At 38.6% G+C, this 25,438-nt stretch overlaps 1 protein-coding gene across 2 annotated transcripts in view; it reads left to right on the top strand.

The window, feature by feature from the left end:
* Window positions 1-8: 8 nt before the first annotated feature.
* The window catches only part of LOC119740994 (retinal dehydrogenase 1-like), a 28,589-nt gene continuing 3,159 nt past the window's right edge, over window positions 9-25,438 (top strand). The window contains exons 1-10 of one of the 2 annotated variants that reach the window (XM_038216540.1): window positions 9-58; window positions 6,505-6,609; window positions 12,380-12,520; window positions 13,766-13,892; window positions 14,946-15,136; window positions 19,539-19,652; window positions 20,431-20,533; window positions 21,773-21,957; window positions 23,142-23,306; window positions 24,344-24,501. In XM_038216540.1, the coding sequence (XP_038072468.1) occupies window positions 29-58; window positions 6,505-6,609; window positions 12,380-12,520; window positions 13,766-13,892; window positions 14,946-15,136; window positions 19,539-19,652; window positions 20,431-20,533; window positions 21,773-21,957; window positions 23,142-23,306; window positions 24,344-24,501 (1,319 nt within the window). In that variant the 5' untranslated portion in view covers window positions 9-28. Of the gene's footprint in view, window positions 59-4,971; window positions 5,019-6,504; window positions 6,610-12,379; window positions 12,521-13,765; window positions 13,893-14,945; window positions 15,137-19,538; window positions 19,653-20,430; window positions 20,534-21,772; window positions 21,958-23,141; window positions 23,307-24,343; window positions 24,502-25,438 lie in introns of those variants that run through there. The other variant, XM_038216539.1, reaches the window with a different exon arrangement.

Here is a 25,438-nt window from a genome sequence, read left to right as displayed (position 1 = left end):
TGTCTGAATTTGTCATTTGTTTCCCGAAATGGCTCCCCCACAAGTCAAGTACACACAGGTATGTACATGTAAATACACATTGTAAGGCAGTCTTAGCCTGGGATATTTTTTAGAGAATGCAGTAGTTTTAGCCCAGTAAATGTTACTTCTGAAATCAGAACTTGGGTTCTCTCCGTCAGCTGACTGAGAAGCCTTCTGATTTCAGAAGTAAGTAAATGTAGGATGGGACTCCGTAATATCGCGGTACTTATCACATTTCTCGTTCGGAATAGAGATTGCCCACTAACCTTCCCGAATTGTCCTGTCTTAGTTTTGTGATAACTCTTCCTTTTCAAATTGATATAAACAAATTTACAATAAATTCTGTGTTATGATGCCTGTGAAAATAGGCATGCATTGCAAGTTGGAGTGTGCGAACGGATAATCGCGTAGCCTATGCGGAAAGTGGTTTTTATAATCTCAACTTTTTTTTCATAGGCCTAGTTAATGTTTGACCCTCAAATAAAGTCTGATATTTTCGCTGTAAATTTATGTTCAAGTTCATGAAAGACTATATCAGCTTGCAGGATAATTTCTTAAGCATGTTAAGACCCTGCCCCAATCTTGTCCCCAGGGTGTCGAGCAGTACGCGTCCACCACTACCTGCTCTCTCACCCTGGTAATATTGGATCATTTGCAAATGTGCAAGATTTTTGAACACGTATGCAAATGAGGAATAGTCTGGTGCCTGCTTGTGCGTTACATTTGCATTTGTTTTTGTATGCGGTGTCTGGGGTAAAACAGAATCAATTCGTCGCAGCGCGAGCATGGCGAGAGTTACGAAAACACAATTTTATTTTAATTAAACTGTTACGATCTTAACGAGACAACATTCAGTATCACATTTCATATTAATATTAACAAATTGGAAAGGAATTGGGAAATGAATATTTTTGAGAAGACGTGGACGAATGATCGCGAAAACACGTACTGCACGTTGTGAATAACACCACCAAGTACATGATATAAATCCATTTCTAGCATGTCTAGCCAATTGACACAGGTGGGGGGGGGGGGGGGGGGCTGGTTTACCCCTGGATCCGTGCCTCCCACACTTCTTTACAGGGATATAGCGAACCTGCAATCACTTAAACGTGTGATATTAAAACCCTAACTCCCTAGGCCTTTTTGCTAGGATGTAGCCTCAATCCTGCAATATCCTCCAATTGGCCTCATGGAAAAATAGCATATAGCCTCAATCCTGCAAATTCCTCCGTTATTTCTTGAATATGGTCCTTGGAGGGGTGACCACTGCCTGAATCCTGCAAAATCCTCCGGCTATGACTGTCAATAGGTTGAGGCAAAGGCAGTGACATCCTGGAGCAGTGTGGAGGATGTTAAGTATAATCAAGGACTAAATTTATGCACGGCTGAGCATAAACAACACAAGGTCCGGCCCAAGACCTTGACACAGTGCATACTCCGAAATCAGCAACACACTTTTGCCATGTAACCTCAATCCTGCAAATTCCTCCAATTTGCAAAGAGGATTTTGGAGGATTCAGGGCGGTTAGGGTTAACCCTAACCGCCCTGAATCCTCCAAAATCCTCTTTGCAAATTGGAGGAATTTGCAGGATTGAGGTTACATGGCAAAAGTGTGTTGCTGATTTCGGAGTATGCACTGTGTCAAGGTCTTGGGCCGGACCTTGTGTTGTTTATGCTCAGCCGTGCATAAATTTAGTCCTTGATTATACTTAACATCCTCCACACTGCTCCAGGATGTCACTGCCTTTGCCTCAACCTATTGACAGTCATAGCCGGAGGATTTTGCAGGATTCAGGCAGTGGTCACCCCTCCAAGGACCATATTCAAGAAATAACGGAGGAATTTGCAGGATTGAGGCTATATGCTATTTTTCCATGAGGCCAATTGGAGGATATTGCAGGTTAAGCTGCACATTTGTACATGAAGGTTAAAGGTTATCATTGATTTTGTTGTCTGACTAATTTGTTTACTGTCTGTCTAGCCATAACTGAACCCAAAATATATTTTGGACTTTTTTCATGTCTTTTATTCTGTTAATGATCAGCCTTACCGATATATATATTCGTAATTAAACTCGAGCCCAAAATTGCCTGCTATTATGAGATAACTGAGACAAAAAATGTTAAAAACCTTTTCATTGCTGCAACATATGCTGTGCCTGAGACTTAAGGTGGACTCAATGAATTTCAGTGTTTTTACCAGGCTAGCACAGATAGTCTTGTGGTACATTGGAATTGTCTGTCACTGATAAAATAAAATGTGTTGGTTTGTCTGTGCCCTACATCAAGGTCAAATTGTCACAAACAAGTCCATGTGTCAACTTCACATGTACCGATACATGCACTAGATAATCAAGTCAATAATAGCTGCATATGATGTACTGGTACTGGGAGCATAATTGCCACACACATAATAGCTAACCTTTGAACTCAACCTTTGCCTTGGGCTTACCCTTGACAAACCTTGAAGGTGCTCCATAATGGATTTGTCAGGAGATGAAAATTATAAGTAGACAAGCTGATTTACCCGATCATAGATCGGGTAGGGCGTATTTGTGTTGGGGTTGAAAGTGTGGGGAGTTAAATGTAAATGGGGGATTTAGTTGAGAAGCCATGTAGCTATAAAAAAGCAATTTACGGTGACGCGATCTGAGGCAATGTCTGACCACGTACGATAGTAAAACAAAAGATCATCTTTTAAACATCATTTTCGAGTTTGGAGTCATTGAATCAGCTGTTCTGAGCAAAAGAATATTATAGTAGACGACAATTTTTATTCGGGGAAGAAAAAGTGGGGGTAGGGAACCAAACGATATTGCCCGCTTTAAAATGTTGGGGTGGGGGTCCCCCATCCCCCACCGATTGACGCTGCGCCCATGATAATTATGTACCATGGCATGTATAACTGTCTGTAAATTTTCCCGTTGGTCTGTTAAATTGCATTTTGTGAGGCAGTCGCGTTTGTTAATGTGGGAAAACTGAGTTGAAAGACTTACCGTATAGTACACAGGCGAAGGCTGATTGTACTGTTTTGACAATAAATCATAATGGAATAAAACGTGAAGGTGGCATTTGCAATAAAAATGTTGAGTGTGATACCATAAAATTACATGGTCTGAATCATGGAGGAAGGTCATTATGAAGGTACAGTATTGGACTCTTCAACAAACGTAAACTTGAACTTCTTACAATTTGCGAGACCTGCGAGGAAAAAGTCGATTTAACTATTTTATTCAGGTTGGCATGGTTCAACCATAATATAAGCAAGGCCAAACAGCCAACAACCGCCAATATTATTATTTATGCACTCTTCGTTATTCCAACCCAACATAGTTCAAAGATCACAATATTTGAAGCAATGCATCGATCCCTCGTTGATTTACCCGATCATAGATCGGGTAGGGCGTAGAGTTGGGGATGAAAATGTGGGGAGATGAATGTAATTGGGGGATTTAGTTGAGAAGACGTGCAGTTATAGAAAAGCAATTTCTGTGGTGCGATCTGAGGCAATTTCTGACCACTAAAACAATTTTTTTTTTAGCAAAAGATCATCTTTTAAACATCATTTTTGAGTTTGGTGTCATTAAATCAGCTATTCTGAGTAATAGAATCATTATACATGTAGTAGCTACAATTTTTATTCGGGGAAGAAAAGTGGGGGGGGGGGAGGGGACCAAAAAAGTCTCCACCGCTTTAAAATGGGGGGGGGGGGGGGGTGGAGGGGTGGAGGGGTTCCCCGTCCCCCACCGATTGACGCCCATGATAATTATGTACCATGGCAACAGTTTGTAAATGTTCCCGTTGGTCTGTTAAATTGGCATTTTGTGAGGCAGTGGCATTTGTGAGAAAACGTACTTGAAAGGCTTGCCGTAGTACACAGGCGAAGGCTGATTAAGAAGGTCATAATTAAGTTTCAGTATATTGGACTCTTCAACAAACGTAAACTTGAACGTCTTACAATTTGCGAGACTGTCTGCGAGGAACTTGTCGAGTCAACTGTTATTCAACTTGGGTCAACCATCTATATAAGAGCAAATTTTACTCGGCCTCCGAGAAATGTTTGCTCCTGAAACGATCTGAGACCGCGGTCTTTCGCGACGCCAAAATCGCTCCACGTCCGTGGAAAAATGTGGAGGGTGTCTTCCGCCGGATCGGACACATTTTCGTTGATTTTTTGTGCGACTGCGTTTAAGATCGCGATGTTTGAAGCAATGCATCGATCCTTCGTTGATCCCAGACAGGCCCCCGAAATTATAACGCAACACTGTGGCGGGCAGCGAACTCACAACGCTCAGCCTTGGTGGAAGCATGGAGCTGTATTAACACACGATGGAAGCAACTGAGCACTATACACGTCACTCACATGCTTGTGCTTCAAATCATGCAAATAGCGAGCACCGTAGACCCAACCTCGTTTCCAGGGTGTGGAGCAGGCTGCAGTACGCGTTGCCATCGACAGTTTTGCATAGCCCGGAAATACTACGCAGTGTAGACTTTCGATTGGTCAGACCGCGCAAGGCATACTTAATGTGAAGTCCTTCTGAGTATTCGTTGCACTCGGCGCAGGGGCGGCAAGCGAAGCATATGAAAGAATAGGGGCACTCGGTGGCCACGCACCATGGAGAAAAAATATTTTACCAAGGTCACCCCACACCACAATTTGGGGAACGCTTTTGCAGAACGGCTGAGTAGAACACGTAAACGAAACCCCTACGTTGACCTCGCACAGTCTAGACTCGCAGAAAAGCCAGCACAGGGGGCGGCCAGGCAATCAACGTGAAAGCGCACACGACGGCAAATTCCTGCGCAAAATGCAGTCACGAAAAATAGACGAAAAGGATCGCCGGTCCGTACGGGAAAATCAGGACGACCCGAAGTGTCCGACCCGGCGGAAGACACCCTCCGTATTTTTCCACGGACGTGGAGCGATTTTGGTGCAGCGGGAGCCCGCGGTCTCGGATCCTTTCATGAGCAAACATCGTCTCGGAGGCCGAGTTAAACTCTCTCTTATATATATAGATGATATAGATATATACCATTACAACACCACATACAGGCCCGTTGTTTTGGTTTGGTTTTAGGGAGAGGAATTAATCCTAAAAATTACAGAAAAATATGAAAAATGAATACAACTGCTGCGTGCTACTTACTGACTGGATGTAACTTAGGCCTGATTATGTTTCGATCCTGCCGGGGATTAAAATATCAGGCCCAATACATCTTTTTTTATTAATAAGGCCAAAAAAAAAGAATAGTTCTGCTTCCGATTACATGGCATTTGGAAATAGGGTAGGTATGTAGGGAATTTTTTTTTTGCAAATTTTTTGTGTGTACGATCATACGGAGGCTTCTGCATGTAGTCAAGGGTAAAAGGTAGAAATTGATGGTTTTGGGTGTTATTTTCTCATTTTTCCAATACAAAAATTAGGGTAGGGGCTGTCAGAATAGGGTAGGTAGGGAAACCGGAAGCAGAACTTTATTTTTTTGGGCCTAAGAAAACAGTACATTTAAAGGGCCCATGCAATGTATTTATTTCAGGCAGAAACCTCAGTGTTTACAGTCACATGTATTTCAGCACCAAACGTTACCAGAATTTTGGATATTTGCTGTTGTAAATTTTCTTTTCTTTGGTGATTCGTTGTTGTGGCAGTACATGGCAGTAAGCCAATGAGCAAACTTTTGGGGGTCACAATCTCAACAGATAACCCCTAAACCAACCTCGTCCCCAGGGTGTCGAGCAGTACACACCCACCACTACCTGCTCTCTCACCCTGGTATTGGATCATTTGCATGTGCAAGATTTTTACACACGTATGCAAATGAGGAACAGTCTGGTGCCTGGATATGCGTTACACATTAGCGTTTGTTTTTGTATGCGGTGTCTGGGGTAAAAACAGAGTCAATTCGTAGCAGCGCGAGCACGGCGTGAGTTACGAAAACACGATTTTTGAAATCAAACTGTTACGATCTTATCGAGACAACATGCAGTATCATATTTCATATTAATATGAGCAAATTGGGAAGGAAATTAGTATTTTCGAGAAGGCGTGGACGAATGATCGCGAAAACACGTCCTGCACGTTGTGAATAATAGCACCAAGTACACGATAAAAATCCATTACTAGCCAATTGCGGTATCCAATCAGGATACAGGAAGAAACTTTCCTATCCAGGGTTTACTATTGGAAACGCGGTTGGAAATAAAGTAAGCACTGGGGACGAGGTTGCCCCTAAACTGAAAGCTATCTTCCTTAAATTACACCTCAGCAACAGCGCCCTCAGTTGTCTGGAAATTTTTTAACGTTTAAAGAAGTGCACTTTTCAATAAAACTAACCAAAATGGGATGTCAAATAGTTTTCTTACATTTATGAGGAGTAAAAAGTTGAACAAATTTGAAAGTGTTCATTTCATGGACCCTTTAGAATATATACTTGCATTTGTATAGTAATGATTTTTTTGGTCATTTATTCTTAATGCAGTTGTTCATCAACAATGAGTTTGTGAACTCGGTCAGTGGGAAAACCTTCCCTACCATCAACCCACAGACAGGAGAAAAGATATGCGACATTCAGGAGGGAGACAAGGTAAATATGAAAAACATGGATTTGGTTTTGAGGTGCATGAAGAAATAGGTTTGTTAAAGGGACATTACAAATTATGCCCAATTGGGCTACTAAACACGTTTGAACGAAATGATGTTAATTGGAAAGAACATTTAAATGTAGGATATAAACATCCACACATCTACATGTATACACTGTACTTAAAAAAACCAGGCGTTTTTGTGTTATTCTTGTGTTATTCGTGCGAGAATGAATTTCGGGGTACACTTTTGCCACCCCCCCCCCCCCCAAATGAGTCTGTTCAGTGATAGTTGTGATTCCAGCCGCAAAGCATTCGCCTAACTGCGGATGTGTAAGAAACCGCATGTGTGCATTGGTGCTATGTGTAATTTATGTGACACACACAACGTTTATTGTGCATTGAATGAAAACGACAGGAAAAACGTATACGTACTCCGTCGTGTCCATGTTTTTTTCTCTTTTCTCGGGAACGGTAAGACATCTATAAGGTTAGTTTCCTTTCAACTAGACCTTTAAATAGTGTAAGTAAACTATCCAAAACATGAAATTGTTGGGGATTTTAGGCCGTTATGCCCCTTTAAGCAAATTACCATAAATTTCTACTAAATCCTTCCTCTACGACTCGACTTATAAAGTCAAATATCCCAGGACTCCTAATGTGAAAAACATTCATGTTTGACAATTAAGTTACCAGACATTTCTACTGAGGTTAATGTAATACCTATATCATTATGGGTAAGAGTGTGTGCCGTGCACTTTACTATTGCACCTTGACCCATAAAGTCATATTTTTTCCAGGTTTCCCTAGAAATGTGCAACCCTGCCACTGTATCAATCATACCCCCACACAATTCACCCTCCAAAAGAAATGCTAAACAAGGATTATATACAAAACAGTTGAGCTGTTCTATTGAATCATGTTATAAAGTTAAGTCAAGCAGAAATAAGCTTTTAACACATGAACAGGTGTCTGCATAAATACTACAGCTACTGGGTATATGTGACCTTTGGCAAACTCAAAGTTGTGTCTATTTGCTTTGCTTGATATTATTGTCATTTTACTGTTTGGTTTTGACAATGATGGGCCTTCCAATGCTTGAAATAAAGGAGGCCACCCCAGTTATGAACTGGGCTATTTGGTGTTTTTTTTGGCTGATTTGGCAGAATTTATAGATTTGTGGGACTCTAGTAGTGGTTTTCTCACAATGTAAGCAGACAAGAAGTTGTGTGACTATGGTGTGGGGCGCCTTGATCCAATGGTTACGGTGTTTGACTCATGTGCCGTGGTACGAGGGTTCGAACCCTGACAGGGAACGTGGGGCTTGTGTCCTTGGGCAAGACACTTCACTACAATTGCCTCTCTCCACCCAGGAGCATACAATGGATACCTGTGAAGGTAGAGACCAGATTGCACTGATCTCAAAATGCTGCAGAAAAATATGGTCTCGTAGCCTGATGAACAGGGGTAATTATTATCAAGCGCTTTGAGACTGTTGGTATATAGTGCTAGTACCACATTATTTATTACCATTGTTACTAGTTACACCTATATTTAAATAACATATAAAAAGAGTGTTAAAAGAGTAGAATGTCAGTGATTATGTCTGCAATCTCCAAGACTGTATTGTGATTAGCTCCTTAACCCTAACCTCCTAGTAAATCCAACAGAGTCCAACCAGAGTTTCCTGATCAATCCACTGGGCCTTATTTTCAGTTGCCTGCTGAATCCAACGGAGTCCAACATGGCGTTATAATGCGGTTCAGTTGCCTGCTGAATCCAACATTTTGCATCAGGAATGTACACCAGGGGTTTAATGCTCAATCCAACAGGTTCCATCGGGTATATGACATAGTTAGACCCTGTTGGATTCAGCAGGGTTAGGGTTTTAATTAAATTTACTGTCCTTTGGCTAAATCGGCAGATGGTCTGAGGAAAGAGCCAAGTAGATTGCAGTTATTGATTTCCTTACTTTCATCACGGAGCTATGAAAGGAGGGGCTCAATAACTCCAGGCATAGACTTCTGAATGGATTCCAGGGCTGCATTGATTTTAATTTCCTTCAATTTCCCTTAGGCACATAGTATTAGGACCAACTAAAGTGGAGTGATTTTTGTGTGGTTTAGCTCATTTTGAAATGGTACTTTTTGAGAAAAACTATGAAATTCAGTCAAAGATTACTTGATTGTGAAAGGAAAAATGCGTAAAATTGAACTTAGACTGAAAGCTTTTAAAGCTATGAATACAAAATTTGATTTTGATTTCCATTGATTTCCCTTAATAATAGGACCAACTGCAAGTGGAGTGATAAACAAATATTTTGTTTAGTGCATTTGATACTGTACTTTAACCCTAACGTTCCTGAATCCATCAAAATCCACACCCCTGTTTTGGAAGATTTCGGCGGAATCAGGATACATGTACCTCCATATTGAAAAAGTTGGGGGATTTTGATCAAATTGATGGATTCAGGACATGAAGCCTAGCGGTACTGCAGGATTTTGATGGATTCCGGATATCTCCATATTGAGCAGTTGGGGGACTTGGATGGATTCAGAATCTAAGTGGTGGATTCTGATGGACTCACTTGCCACCAACATTGTTTTTGCATGGCAAAATTGATGGATTTTGGCAGATTCAGGATACTTTCTACTACAAATACCCAAGGGGTTAGGGTTAAACAACGTTTGTGTAAGTCAAGAACATTGTGCCAGACATGATACTGTAGTCTTCCTATTTTAATTTATGATTTACCATGATTACTTTTTCCTTTCATCATGTTCTTTCCTAGTACATGTATATGCCTTTATACCACCGTGTTTTTTTTCCCTTAATACAATTTAGCCTTTGCTTTTTTATGCCCCGCGGCGAAGCCGAAGGGGCATACTGTTTCCGCCTTGTCCTTCCGTGGGTGGGTGTGTGGGTGGGTGTGTGGGTGAGTGTGTGGGTGGGTGGGTGGGTGGGTGGGTGGGTGTGTGTGTGTGTCCGGACAAATCTTGTCAGCGCGATAACTTGAGAAATACTTAACATATGAACTTCAAATTTGGTTTGTGGATTGTTCTTGGTAATCCTAAGAAGCCTTTTGCATTTGGGGCCAAAAGGCCAAAGGTCAAGTTCACAGTGGCTAAAACAATAGAAATCTTGTCAACGCGATAACTTGAGAAATACTTAACATATGAACTTCAAATTTGGTTTGTGGATTGTTCTTGGTAATCCTAAGAAGCCTTTTGCATTTGGGGCCAAAAGGCCAAAGGTCAAGTTCACAGTGGCTAAAACAATAGAAATCTTGTCAGCGCGATAACTTGAGAAATACTTAACATATGAACTTCAAATTTGGTTTGTGGATTGTTCTTGGTAATCCTAAGAAGCCTTTTGCATTTGGGGCCAAAAGGCCAAAGGTCAAGTTCACAGTGGCTAAAACAATAGAAATCTTGTCAGCGCGATAACTTGAGAAATACTTTACATGTGAACTTCAAATTTGGTTTGTGGATTGTTTTTGGCAATCCTAAGAAGCCTTTTGCATTTGGGGCCAAAAGGCCTAAGGTCAAGTTCACAGTGGCTAAAACAATAGAAATCTTGTCAGCGCGATAACTTGAGAAATACTTTACATGTGAACTTCAAATTTGGTTTGTGGATTGTTCTTGGCAATCCTAAGAAGCCTTTTGCATTTGGGGCCAAAAGGTCAAGGGTCAAGTTCACAGTGGCTAAAACAATGGAAATCTTGTCAGCGCGATAACTTGAGAAATACTTAACATATGAACTTCAAATTTGGTTTGTGGATTGTTCTTGGTAATCCTAAGAAGCTTATTGAATTTGGGGCCAAAAGGTCGAGGGTCAAGTTCACAGTGGCTTAAACAATAGAAATCATGTATTTATTCTGAGATTATAGGGATTAGGGATTAATTCATATAAAACCTACAGAAGACACTAATGCTGTCAATGAATGTTCCATGTGACCAAGGTACATGTAAGTTGAAGTTAAAAGAGTGGTGTTATGTCATGGGAACTGTCACCGTTGCGGGGCATTTGTGTTTGTAAACACACCTGACTTGTTTATTCATATATTTAAATCTGCTCCTTGCTTTTCTGTTTTCCAATTTGTGGTAGTTAATTTGTTGTACCTGTATTGTTTATTAATTACCTGTTTACTAGCATTTAAATTGTCTGGGTATTAAGTTTTTATGATTGTGGTTTTCTTGAATTTATGGCTTTTAAGAGTTCAGTGTTCTTTTAGAGCAGGTCTGCCATTTGTTTCCAATTTTTTGGTAGTTAATTTGTTGTACCTGTATTGTTTATTAATTACCTGTTTATTTGCATTTATATTGTCTGAGTGTGACTGTTGTTTGCTTGAGTTTATGGCTTTTGGGAATTCAGTGTTCTTTCAGCACCTGCCACTGACAAGCTTAAATTTATTATGGCTATTATATTAATTGCATTTTTGCTATTTTCCATTTTTGTTCTTCCTATGCATAATTTATCTTGATTTCTCTCACTGTACCCGTACATGCTACATTATTTTTTTGTGTGTGGTTGGATTGAAATAAATGTTGTATTGAATTGAATTGAATGTTTTTCTTCCATTTTTAGCATTCTGTGCTGTGGACATTACCAAGACTCACAGCAAAATCTTTAAAACTTACCAATGTATAGAACCTTTTAAAACCTATATTTCAACTTTATTTCAACAGGGAGCCTGTTTTATTTTTTACATTAGCCTACATATATGACCTATTTAAGTATAACATTAGCCTACATATAATTATATGACCTAGAAAAAACCTATATTTTCGTTCTGGCATTTATTTTAATAGTGTTTTAAGAAAATGTTCCGAAGCAATTTGACCCACATTTTATTTATCATAATCCCAAAATCAACACATTGTCACTAAAGGCCTTAAGTTTCTCGCTAAGAGTTTTCTACAAGTGTTTAAAATTTGGCGGTTTGCTTCAAATTGGTAACTTTATCTAGTGTGAAGAATTTGAGGTATGCAAGTCGCTAAAGTTCTGCTACCTCATGTTGAAATATTGCACGGTTTTGCGTCCGGAAAACCTATAAATACCTATATTTTGGCACTTGAAAACCTTTAAAAATCTAGTTTGATTTTCAAACCTTTCGAAAAACCTACTTGTATAAGAGCACTGTGCGTTTTTTACAAGTGTTTAAAATTTGGTGGTTTGCATGAAATTGGTAACTTTATCTAGTGTGAAGAATTTGAGGTACATGTATGCAAGTCGCTAAATTTCTGCTACCTCATGTTGAAATATTGCACGGTTTTGCGTCCGGAAAACCTATAAATACCTATATTTTGGCACTTGAAAACCTTTAAAAACCTAGTTTGATTTTCAAACCTTTTGAAAAACCTACGTGTATATGAAGAAGAGCACTGTGTATTTTTTACAAATTTGGCGGTTTGCTTGAAATTGGTAACTTTATCTAGTGTGAAGAATTCGAGGCATGCAAGTCGCTAAATTTCTGCTACCTCATGTTGAAATATTGCACGGTTTTGCGTCCGGAAAAACCTATAAATGCCTATATTTTGGCACTTAAAAACCTTTAAAAACCTAAAGTTTGATTTTCAAACCTTTCGAAAAACCTACATGTATATGAAGAAGGGCACTGTGCAGCCTGCATTACACATTTTGGGGGTCTGCCAGACCATTTGTTTTCTCATTTTTGTCCTCCGAGTCAAATATCATGCCTGAAAAGCCTGATTGTACCAGCATAAAATTTAAGATGACAAAGCTGATTTTGAGTTTTGTTTTGTTTTGAAGGCCGATGTGGACTTGGCAGTGAAGGCCGCTCGTGAGGCAGTCAAACTCGGGTCGCCATGGCGAACGATGGATGCTCAGGACCGCGGCAAATTGATGCAGAAGTTGGCCGACCTGTTTGAAAGGGATGCAGAGCACATTGCTGTAAGAAGTGGATTTTTTATTTGACTTTCTTCACGTTAAACTTTTCTACGATAACTTCCTTACATGTACATGTTAACTGCTCAAGGCATTATCAGTGGGAATGCTAAGTTCGCAGTTATGCTTAGCACAAACAGTTACTGCTTGAGCAAAACAAGTCACAAAACAATACATCATGTGATAAATGTTGTTTTAGCTGGTTCGTGGCCTAATTTCCCATAAATAATTTGCTGAGTAGTAATTTTTACTCAGTAACTTCATGACATGAGGTCCCAACTTGTAAGAACTTGGCCCACTTAAGACAGGCATGCAACTTTTTCCTCAGATCAGCTAATTTTCTCTTTTTTAAAAACACTGCAGTGACTTCTTTAACCCTAACATAACTCAACCCATCAAACCCCAACAGCATGTTTTATTGGAACCTGTCCGGATGGGTACAGTACCCCTAAACTGACAGTCTTTACGTTGGGTTGGCACACCTCCAGAAACTAAGTCAGAAATATGTGTGTACAGTTTCCCATACCCGGTATGGTGTTGGAATTTGCCAGGATGGGTATGGTTCCTAGTAAATCATGCTAAGGGAATGTACATCATTGGCTTTTGCTGTAATTTTCAGAAATGAACTATTTGAGGGGTTAGTATAATAGATCAAATATTGTTTAACTGACATGTTTGAAGTTTTGTGTTCGAAAACGCTTTAAAAACCAAGAAAAACACAAATGTTTAAGTAGTCTGGTTCCCTGACTCCACTAAAGATAAAATGGATCAATTTATAGATGACGGAAAATTGTAAGGTAAGGGAACCTTGCACCCGTTCATGAACATGTTACCAATAGCAAACAAAATTTGGACTGAAAAAAATTGTAAAATTGGAGCAGAAGTTGAAAAATAGTTTGCTTTTTCCAACGGTGGTCGGCCGACCACCGTTGGAAATGTATACAAAAATGCAATTTTCTTGAAAATGACTTCACACCAGGTGCCATAATTTTACAGGATGCTTTAGACTGTCATTTATCAACATCCTAGTAAGGTATTTCGTAAAAACTTGGTAGTTTTGTTTTTCGATGTTTGCAAATGTTGTATAATCCCTTTAAGGCTTGAAATGTCCTCTTTTTTGTGTGACTTCCTACCCGTAGTTTCATTCTTGTGCAGGCAATTTAATTGTTGAATCATCTGTAATCAGAAGCATTTGCAGTTTTATTTGTCATTGAATCAACATAACATTTCAAATATTCCTTTGACATTTAGTCCTTAGACACCCTGGACAATGGCACGCTGTACACGACTATGTACGGCTGTGTTCAAGGGTCGGTGGAGGTACTGCGTTACTTTGCTGGTTGGGCTGATAAGATCCACGGCAAGACCATACCGATCAGTAAGTCTTCCCAGAACTTTCTTCATTTTTCCTGCAGGAAAATAGTAAGTGATTTCTGGAAAAACAAATACAGATTGTACGGATTTGATGCAAATTAGCACCCACCCCTGCTTACATTGAGCCAATCCAAAATCCTTCAAACTAGATTCAACTGCATTTAGGCCAAGTAAAAAAAAAGAGTAGTTTTTTGAAAAAAAGCCAGAATGCAGAGTTTCCAAGATGGCGAATGAATTCTTCTATTATCTCTACCATGTTGCTTATAGTTATACTTTTGTGTCAAAAGAAACCATCACCCTTTCTACATGTACATGTACCAGATTTTGCATTTGCATGCATAAAAAGCTGCAATTTTGCTGGAAGAAAATAAGAAGACAAAATATATTTATGATTTAAAAAAGGGAAGAATAAGTGGGGAAAAATGAAGGGGTGGGTGCGAGAAACTGATTATTTTGTACTTGGTCTTACATACATGTACATTGTAAACAACCTCAAGATGTACTTATGATGATGTATTCGAATGTGTGATGCAAAAACCTCACCTGAAGAATTAAATTTGAGGAAAAAATTACATTTAAAATTTTTTGTTTCTCCAACTTTCACTCGGGAGGTAACACACTGAGTTTACAGTGTTTATACGTCGGTGAAGGGCAAAACGTAATATTGATTTACATCACCCGACGCCAAAAATCCCCCCAAAAATTCCATCTTATGAATAGTTTAATTGTGGTACCCGCTGCTACATGTTCATCAGATTCGAACCAGCCACCCGATCCCACAAGCTCGGTGTTGGAGTGGTAAGACCTCTGCACTAGAAAGCAGGAGGTCGTGGGTCGAGTCCCACCCGAGTAATTTTTTCCAACTTTCATTCGGGAGGTATTACACTGAGTATACAGTGTTTATACGTTGGTGAAGGGTAAACCTAATATCAAAAGCTTACACAGTTAAGTTGAACCGGCAAAACCAAATCACATTTTACAGCAGGCGGGATTTGGACCAGGGTCACTCAGGTTTAAGGTAAACCTGACCGTAATTAATTGGCTGTTTTTATTTCAGAGGGTGACTTTTTCTGTTACACGCGTCATGAGCCAGTAGGTGTGTGTGGTGCCATCATACCATGGAACTTCCCCGCTGAGATGCTGAGTTGGAAGCTTGGTCCCGCCCTCTGTTGTGGGAACAGCTTAATTATCAAACCAGCTGAGCAGACCCCACTCAGTGCTTTGCACATTGCTTCATTGATCAAAGAGGTGAGTAAGACTACGGCTACGGCTACGGCTGCAAGTAATACACGTGTCTTTGAGGAGTGGCTTCATAGGCATCCATAGGCATATGTGTAATTGCAAGCCACAGCCGCATAAATCAGATGCAGCCTGAAAAAAACCAAGATGGGTTAAATTTGGTCCTCAAATTGGTCAGGGGGGGGGGGGGAAAGGCCAAAGTGGCAAAAATAAAGGAAAGATTTCCATATACGAAGTTCACTAATTTTCCTCTGTATTGACTAACAAGCCCCTAGATAGCAATTTCATGTCATCAAAGTCAATTTGAGCAGTGAGAAAATACAAGCATTTTCTTAGAAAACACTTAGAATTTTTCAGTCCAATCTCATAGGGTTTATACACAGGGTGTTGAGTGAACTTCGTATATGGCTCTGGTTTTTTTAACATATACCAAAAAGCTTAATGGCACTTTGAGAGCCTCAAATTTTGTAAAGATACAGAGCTGGAAATCATTTTTCCTATTTTTTTGTAGCATAGACCTAGATTGATCTCCCATAGCTTAATGAAAATCCTACAACCTTCGTTTATGTGAGTGACGTGTTGCTGAACAGCCAAATGTTAACGGAATTTTGTCAACCAAAACAAGAGACAATTTTGTTTTGGTTGGAAAAAAATTAAAATCAGAAACAATAATTTTCTTTCCTATATATTATGAATAAGTATGAGTGGAACTTTAAGAAAGCGAACATTAATCGGAACTATCTTGATTATTTTCATGGAATGGTGCAATTGAAAATGGCGTTTCGGACGTTACATCTTCCGTAAACAATCTTACCCCTCATTTGACACACTAGGACTACAATTAAATTATATGATATCACTATTAAAATACACTTTCTGGTTACCCCATTCCAATGCCTAAAAAGAAAGTAACATTATTTTATTGCAGTGATGTTGTTTAAAACTTTTTTTATCAAATGAAAAAGTTATCTCATTTTCCGTAAACAGTTTTGTAACGTCCGAAACAATTTTAATTTTGGAGTCTCAGAAAATAAAGGAATTGCAGAACCTATTTATTATTTCATTTTGGAGGAAGCTCAAGGCAGCTTCCCATCCCAGCATAAATTAATGCAGTATCTAATTACATTACCATTATATCAGCAAAACAAATTTTCCGTTAACAGTTGTAACATCCGAAACAAATCTAACGTCCGAAACAAAAAATACCATTTCTCAGCTAATAACTCAAAGTATAGGGTACCTGAAGTGAATCAATCCTCATGAAATAAATCACTGTTAGTTTTAAAACAAATCTATACATAAATTAGATCTTTGATATCCAACAAATTTCTCGTAGCACAAGAAATTTGTTTCGGACGTTACACAGTTGTATTGTTAACACAAAATTGCCATTTGTCATGCATTTTTTTGATTATATCAATATTTTATGATTCTTTCATTGTTTTATCTTGTCAAGAAAAATATTTGAACCATTTCATTCAGTTTTAAAAGTAAATATAATGTGCATTTGATGCCAAAATCCAAAGTTACTGTTAACTTTCTAAGCTTTCTACTGTATTAAATTGGTAACAATGAAATGTTTAAAGACACTGTATGTGATGCATGGCATTGCTGGATTGTTCAAAAATAACCTAACTGTTACTTAAACTAAAACAATGTCAACCACAACTACTCATCAGAATTCTTGAGCCCTATAAATAATACTTTCTGGGGTATTGTTGTCATGTTTCGGACGTTACAGCATAGTGTTAACAAACGTTTTTAACGTCAGACAAGTTCAAATGAGGGAAAACTCTTACATTGAAAAAATAGATTTCAACATTTTAAGTCCCCCTGTTGTGTTTTGTTTTTATATTTTATCTGGTCTTGCTTCTATGAAGGTAATTCCAACTTATACAATATAAGTAAAGTCTATTTCTCAATTCCTGTATGGCAATTTTACACTATAGTACACCAAATTTAGATCTAGATTTTAACTTTCTGCATGCATGCTGGTCACCTCTATTAACAAAATGGATGATTCCAGTTCCACATGTACTGTATGGTGGGAGACTATGTACTTTGTACTTTTACCATTCTATTTTGATGGACATGTTCAGTTTGTTAACATGTATAATGTAACATCCGAAACAAACAAAAGTGAGACTTTTAAGGTAAAAGATTACATTCCCTCAATGAATACAGCTTACAAGTAGGTGTAATTATTTGCACTAATTGGTCAGTAGGCCTACCGGTATTTCAATCTCATGTAAATTCTTTGATTTAAAATTACATATATACAGTGCTCAAAGAACTTGAAAGGCAAATTCCATGAAAAGGTGGACAAATTAAAAAAAACCATGACATTTGTTATATCTTTAGAAAGTTAACGACAGTAAGTGTGGTATCAAATTAAAGGAGACAACACAATTTGGTGTTGCAGCAAGATGACATGAAGCAAAGCGTGAATTTTGGTTAAATAACCTGGTATTTTTTGATAAAATCATGGATTTTTGGTACAAATTTTGACAACTTGTTTTAACATGCAAAACTTGAATGGTATTTATGTATAAGTTTTGTATTTTAGAGAAAGGTGAAAATTTTGTACAAATAGAGGTCCCTTGTTTGAATATTAGTTTCTTTTTGGTATGTAAGAACTTTTGCCAAAGATGGGGGGACAAACTGTAACGTTGAAATACGCGCCCAAACAGTGGTGTTACATTGCTTAAAATGTAACAAAACTAACTGTGGAATTAGCACGAATCACATCAGTTTACCTTTAATATCGAGGTTTTCTACAGGTTTCATTCCAACATTGATTTTCAATTATTACATGGGATACTGTAACTGTATACCGATGTGGGTGAGCCAAAAATAACAAAGCAAACAGATCAAACATTAGCAAAGCTTGTACAAATTGATGATCTGATGTTAACATTATGTAACATCCGAAACAAAAGATGACATGTTGTCTTTTTGTACCGTAGTAAATGCAGTTCAGTATGTTTTCAGGTTTTTTTTTAATGATTACCACTGCAATCAAGTTCATATTTTGCAATTTTCCATATGCAACATAACGTTTGGAAGTACAGATAAATTAGACAGATCCAGTTTGCAACAAGTGCATGTACCGTACCGTACCGTACCGTACTATACCGGTATTTAAGGTGATAGAACACACTGCTAAACTATTTCTGTGGCAATTTGAATACAGAAATTGCATAAATGTTAATATGTTAGTTTATTTTCTGCCTGCAAATAAGCTAACAGGCCAATGATACCAAAGCAATGCCATAAAATGTGAGACAGGTTGAGATGTTAACAAAGTGTAACGTCCGAAACATAGCAGGGGACACAGGTATGAAAATTATCTGCCAATGTACTTTTTCCAATTTTTTTTCATGTAACTATATTGTATCATCCATGGTTTACATGCAATAAGTTTGACCCAAGAAAACCCCATTCTTCCATACCAAACAAAAACTTTAAATGGTGAAACATAGTATTTTCGGCTATATTTGACTTTGAAGCAATGTAAAATCGTAATTTTTTGTGATAGAAACTCAAAACTTGGCATAAATAATCTCTGAACCATGCTCTTAACATTAACATTCATTGCTAAAGAAGTTGGTAAAGCATGAGTTGAATATCACCATTTTGAGATGTGTAACAGTTCGTAGTAAAATATACAAATGTTGTTATGTTCATGGATGTTTCACAAGTTTAGAGTTAGATTTAAGCTCCGACTTTTACATTTCTCATAAATATAAATAGTTTTTATGCTAAAACTACATGTTTCAAGTGTGTTAACATATTTTCAATTTTTACCCTCTTGGTTGACAAATATGGGCATGTTAAAAAAACCAGAGCCATATGGAAATCTTTCCAAAATAAATATCCTGTTTATTTCATAATAATTAAGCAGATTTTTTGAATTAGCTAAATGTGGTTAACTAATCAACTAGCACTTGTGTTATATTGTACCACACTGTATGTATTCCATGATGAATCCATACAACCAGAGTGGGGGGCTGGTTTTTGGGCGGTACAGGGAGTAATTACAGGCAGGGCAGTTTGGGGCGGTACAGGGAGTACAGGCAGAGTGGTTTGGGGCTGTACAATGAGAAACAGGCAGGGCAGTTTGGGGTAGTATAAGGATTAAAAGGCAGGGTGCTTTGCGGCTGTACAAGGACTAACAACTGCAGGTTAAAAATGTTGGAGTTGTTGTTGGGAAAAATAAATGTTTTCAGTCAACAATCACTCAGTGGGAACAATTTTTTTCCCTCTTCCAAAACTGAATATGCATATCTCCCAGAAGTAACAATATATTATTATATGATTGAAGCCTATCAGCATTTGGCACATTGATGTTTCTTTGAATGACCAAGTCTGATTGACACCTTTTGACTGTGCTTATCCTTTTTCTTCCTAGGCTGGTTTTCCGGCCGGAGTTGTCAACATTATTCCCGGCTATGGCCCGACTGCAGGAGCCGCCATCTCTGAACACATGGACGTTGATAAAGTGGCCTTCACTGGCTCTACTGAGGTACGCTACTGTGCATGGTGGAATGTGTGTAAATTACTTTGGATTTGCTCTTTGCAAATCTAACTTTGTAAGTGCTGTCGGAGAGATTATGAGGAAAACATTATGCTGGTGAAGAGCAAAACCCAGGTTTAAAAATTTTCATCACCGATATGCAAATTTCACTCATAAAAGATATTACCTACAGCACCCCCCCTCCTTCCTGCTACATCCGATTCAAACCCGCTGCCTACCCAGGTAAGGTTGGTGATCCAGTGGTTAAGATGTCTGCAGTAGTAAGCAGCGGTTGTAGTTTTGAGTCCTATGAGGAAATAAGTTGTGAACTTTCCTCGGATATCACTTACCCCTTATTTTTACTTTGGTGAATGCAAGAGGTATCGTTGTCACCTAGGCATTGTCTTTGATGACATTCATTTTTTTCTCATTCTTGTACTTTTTTTTTTTTAACTATAGTTGCTTCTTCACAACCTGGGGTATAACTTGAACATGTAATTTATAAACATTGTTGATGACAGCAAGGAGACGCTAAATAGCTGAATTCGTAATTCAAGTGACTCTTAAAAAGAAGTGAATTTGTTAGGGTCACAGTGAACATCAAACTGACACTGCATTTTGTAAACATTATGAAATTTGCAAAAAAAAATTGCCTGAAGGTTGAACCAACCCTCATGGCACTTTCTTTTCAGTGGTTTGAAATGGCTCTGGAAAGACACTAAAAGAGTTTCTTTTATTCTGTTGCAATTAAGAGACTGCAATTGAGAAATGTTGTGTTTTCTTATAGATTGGGAGGCTGATCCAAGCAGCATCTGGGACCAGCAATCTGAAGCGTGTTTCCTTGGAGATGGGAGGCAAGAGTCCCAACATCATCTTTGCTGACGCAGACTGTAAGAAACTATTGAAATCTTCAACCTTGTATTACATAGCCGCCATACATGTACACTTAGTTTCCCTGGTCTTGGCCTTGCTGCCCTCTTCAGTAGACAAATCTACTTAACCCCGCCCATGATGTTTTGACCAATAACAGCCATGACCGTGCGACCAACTACTGCACAAAGGGCTTCACCCTAACCTTCCCAACTCCATCAAAATCCATCCTCCCAATTTTGGGGGATTGGCATATAAGCCATGTGTACAAGGTCCATCAAAATCCACAAGCGCCAGTGGTGGATTTCAACGGATTTGGTCCTGAAGCATTATGTGAAGCAGATTGAGTGATGGATTTTGATGGACATGGTTCTGTACTTGGTAAAACTAAGGCGGGAGTTAGGGTTAGTATGTGTTTAGTGTAGCATTGGATATAGACACTTGTTGTTGACCATGTGCACAAGTGGGCAGGTCTAATGGTTAATATGGAACATTCCATTGTACTTACAGTCAAATTTTAACTTCAATGCAGCGCCAATAATGACCCTGTCCATCATATCGTCACCGTTTTCACGAAGGAGCGAATTTCATGAAAATCGTCTGTTTTTCAAAATTTGGGGTTTTTTTGATGAAAATGAATAAATATATGAATATCTACAACCTGGTGAGGCTATAGTTTCAAAAAATTAATTAAAACCTTGGGCGAATTTGCCACAAAGTTGCATTTTCACGAAGGGGCGAATTTCCGCACTCTATGGTGTTAATAAATTTTCAGTAAATAAATACATTGTAATACAATGACGTGTTATCACGAAGGGGCGAGTTTCAGGCGTGCGCAATAAAACATTTTTTTTCACGAAGGGGCCAATTTCAAGGTGCACACGCAGTGGGGCAGAATCTGCGCGTACTGTACAAAAAATGCATGGACTCGGACGGCAGTAGGGCAAAATCTGCGCGTACTCACTTTAGCGTTTTCATGAAGGGACGAATTTGCTAATGAGTTGTTTTTTTCGTTTTCACGAACAGCCACTTTTCTTATTTGATTAATTCTGCAAAACTAATCACCCATTCGTGAAAACGGTGACGATATATGGAATTCCATACATTTTTCCAATCAATTGCTTGGGTGCAATTGAAGATTTTGTAAGGCACACTTCTTAAGTTATTTCGTCACTAGTAAAGCCCCATAAAATCATTGCAATAATTGACCAAAAAAAGCCTAGTTTTCTCAGAAAAATGATGTGTCTTTGTGTTTGTAGTGGATTACGCCGTCGAGGAGAGTCACGAGGCGATCTTCTTCAACATGGGGGAGTGTTGCTCAGCTGGGTCCCGTACCTTTGTCCAGGAAGGCATCTATGATGAGTTTGTCAAGAAGAGTGTTGAGCGAGCCAAGCGTCGCGTCGTCGGTAATCCGTTTGAAGAGAAGACAGAGTCAGGGCCTCAGGTTGGTTGGTGTTTTTTTTTTTTACACATTTCAGACAGGCGTTGCAGTGTCCAAACCAAAATGTATCAGGAAGGATTCATGTTCACCAAACTAAAGTTTGAATTCAGACAGGAGATCTCTAAGTATTGACTTTCCATTGAAGTCTGGAGTCATTCCAAACAACAGTCATTCTTTGGCAATTGTGTAGTCTACGGCCCCTGTTTAGTTTCGATCAAATTGGAGTCAAGGGTATTTTTTATTACTCAAAAGTGACCTTTTCATCCAAAAGCAGATTTCTCTCAATATAATGACACCTTTTATGTAATTTTTGAACAGTATTTTTGGGGTAAAAATTAAGATTTTCCTTCACGGTTAGCAATTGGTGCCGTCTGATTCTGTTGATTTAGCGTGCCTTACGCATTCACGGTACATCACGCGGTGATCGCCATCTGTATTTTCGTGTTGCGTTTTGTCGTCATCATCATTTTACCCCCTAATTTCTCTAAAAAATTCAAAACCCTGCCCTTTATATATGACATACCTGCATGTTCTTAATGTGCCAACTAGTTTGGTAGGTCAAATAATTTAAAAGTGAAGTTTGTTCCCTTGTGGGAACCGGGCCCGTAGATACATGATTGCCCATTCTTTTAAGGTACTTGTGCTGATAAAAAATTAATTGTTAAATGTTTTTAAAACTTCATGTACTTATTTCAAGTGGATGTTTTGTAATTACACAGACCTTTTTACAGATAGATTGGAAAAGCCTGTAACTGTGTGAAGCGAAGGTATAGGTCAGCGCCGACATCCAGGAACCTCTGAAATCTCCTTATCTTGTTCCCAGACCCATTTTCATAAAAGTGAATGGTTCCTGAGTCTGGAGTGCTGAATGGTAACACATGAAAACACACGTGCTACTGAAAAGATGCTTTCACTGGTTGATATGATGCTGCGCCGCTCAATAAATTGTGTGGCAGTGCAGAACAGTGGGCTATGAGTGGGATTTTGTGCAGTGCGAACTCTCCCCCTCAATTCATCACAGCATACATAGTCAATGCACAGTTCTAGTCCGATAGCTTTCTGTTAAAAGGTCTTTGCCAATGTCTGATTGCTCCCGGTGAACATGCATTATCAACCAATGAGATATCAGATTACGTCATGAATATTTATGAGTTGTTAACATTAGATTTTCTTCTTAATTCCTATAGATTGATCAGGACCAAATGGACAAGATTCTATCGTACGTCGAGATTGGTAAGAAAGAAGGAGCTAAGTTAGAGTGCGGAGGACAGCGCATCGGTGACAAGGGATACTTCGTCCAATCCACCGTCTTCTCAAATGTGACCAATGAAATGAGAGTGGCTCAGGAAGAGGTAACATCTTGCAACAAAAATTTCACGTTTGTAAATTTTAAGCACCTTAAGCAATTCACCGTTTTCACCTTGTTGTAAAATACAAAGGACTAGGCGCAAGGATATGTGAACATACATTTAGGTGTGACTGACATTTTAATAAATAATTATTCCACAGATATATAAACCTCAATGCCACAATTTCAAAATTGTCCAATTGCCACAAATGAAACATGTTTATCATTTTGAAGCTCATTACCGTAATTTTCGGAATATAAGCCGCGGCTTATACGTTGAATTTGCCCATGAAAATGTGTACTGCGGCTTATACACAGGGTGGATTATACGCCGAGCCTTGAAGAATAAAAATGACATTTACATGTGTATTTAATGTACTGGTAAAAGAAAACATCTGTTGCTGAAATGAATTATTATTGTACTTTTGTTCATTTGTTGGCCGAATAAATAATAATAATAATAATAATAATTTTATTGAAATATAGTTTATCTCTAGAAATGTTGTACAGTTTGGCTCTTACTTGCAACTAAGAAATAAATGAAATGGTTCCAAAAAAAAATAAATTGTCTGAGCATGTCTGATATCATCAGTGGTGCTTAAAGCCAATTTGTACCCCAGCAAAAAGTCATTTCTGAATCATTGTAGTATGACTACAATGATTAGTTAAACTAACTGATACTTTTTATCAGAATTAAAATCCACTTTATAATTATCATTTTAATTATGCACACTTGTCCATAATGTACGTCCGACACTGGAATAAATAGTACATGTAGATGGAATTTTGCATCACTATGATATTAAGAAGTGCCCGGCACATAATATTGTATATAATGATGTTTGTCCTTGTAATTGACCATGTAATGTGAAGTTCATTAGGGCAAAATCAGAAAAACAAGATACATGTGGATTTTGGGTCCTGCCAGAAGTATTTGTGAATTATTATCAGTGGCATGCAATGCATACAACGCTGTGTCATTGCAAACCATCAAGTCCTTGTAATTAATAATTCTTGTCTTCGTTTCTGATACATTGACAGATCTTTGGCCCAGTTCAGTTGCTCATCAAATTCAAGACACTGGATGAAGTTCTGGAGAAGGCTAACAACACTCAGTATGGTTTAGCTGGAGGGGTTTTCACTAAGGATATCGACAAGGCTCTGACGATCGCTAATAGCCTACAAGCTGGCACCATCACGTTAGTATTATTCACTCCCTGAAAAAAATGCCTTTTTTAAACAAATCTGGGTATTTTTTTTTGGGGGGGGGGCCTCAGAACATAATGGTCTTCAAATTATCTAGATAACATTGGAACAGGAGAAGTTCTGCCTGAAGAGATTCTTTTACCCTAAGCCCTTAGACCTATTTGCTAGGATGCATCTTCAATTATGCAAAATCCTCCAACTGCCTCCATGTTAAAATTTGACATAGCCTCAATCTTCTGAAATCATCCGTTATATCTTGAATTTGTTCCTTGGAGGGTTGACCACTGCCTCAGTTCTTCAGAATATTCCATCATCACTGTTAATACGTTGAGGCAGCGCCGTTGATATCCTGATGAAGCAGTGCGGATGATTTCAAGTATAATCTACATGTATGCCTAAATTTATGCATGGCTGAGCATAAACAACACAAGGTTCAGCCTAAGACCTTGGCATAATGCATTCACCAAAATCAACCACACATTTTTGTGCCATATGCAGCCTCAATCCTTCAAAATCCTTCAAAATCCTTCATTATGCAAAGAGGATTTTGGAGGGTTTGGGAAGGTTAGGGTTAAAGTGCTCAAGATCTAAAGAAGGGTGCTGAACAACTAACCTGATGAAGTTTCAGCTAAGCTTTAGCTGTATATTTCGAGAAACACAACATTCTAGGATTTCAATTTCAAATCAAAACTTGCTGAATCATGTGTGTCCGAGACACGTTCTCGCTGAGCTGATTGCAGCTACGCGATGTTGCACACTGATCCGACGAATTATAGCAACCGCGCGCGTGTGCGTCGTGCCAATATGCTTGCGCGCGCTGCGCTGAATAACAAAATGAACTACTAATTTGAATTTCCCATGACCTTCTTTTGTTAATTTCTTCAAAATGACAGCTTGCCATAAAGAATAATTTCACAGGGAGTTTTGTCC

Source organism: Patiria miniata, unplaced genomic scaffold (assembly GCF_015706575.1).
Source record: "Patiria miniata isolate m_02_andy unplaced genomic scaffold, ASM1570657v1 HiC_scaffold_5, whole genome shotgun sequence".
NCBI lineage: Eukaryota > Metazoa > Echinodermata > Asteroidea > Valvatida > Asterinidae > Patiria > Patiria miniata.
The sequence above is the reverse complement of the archived record's forward strand: the minus strand, read 5'-3'. Positions and strand labels throughout refer to the sequence as shown.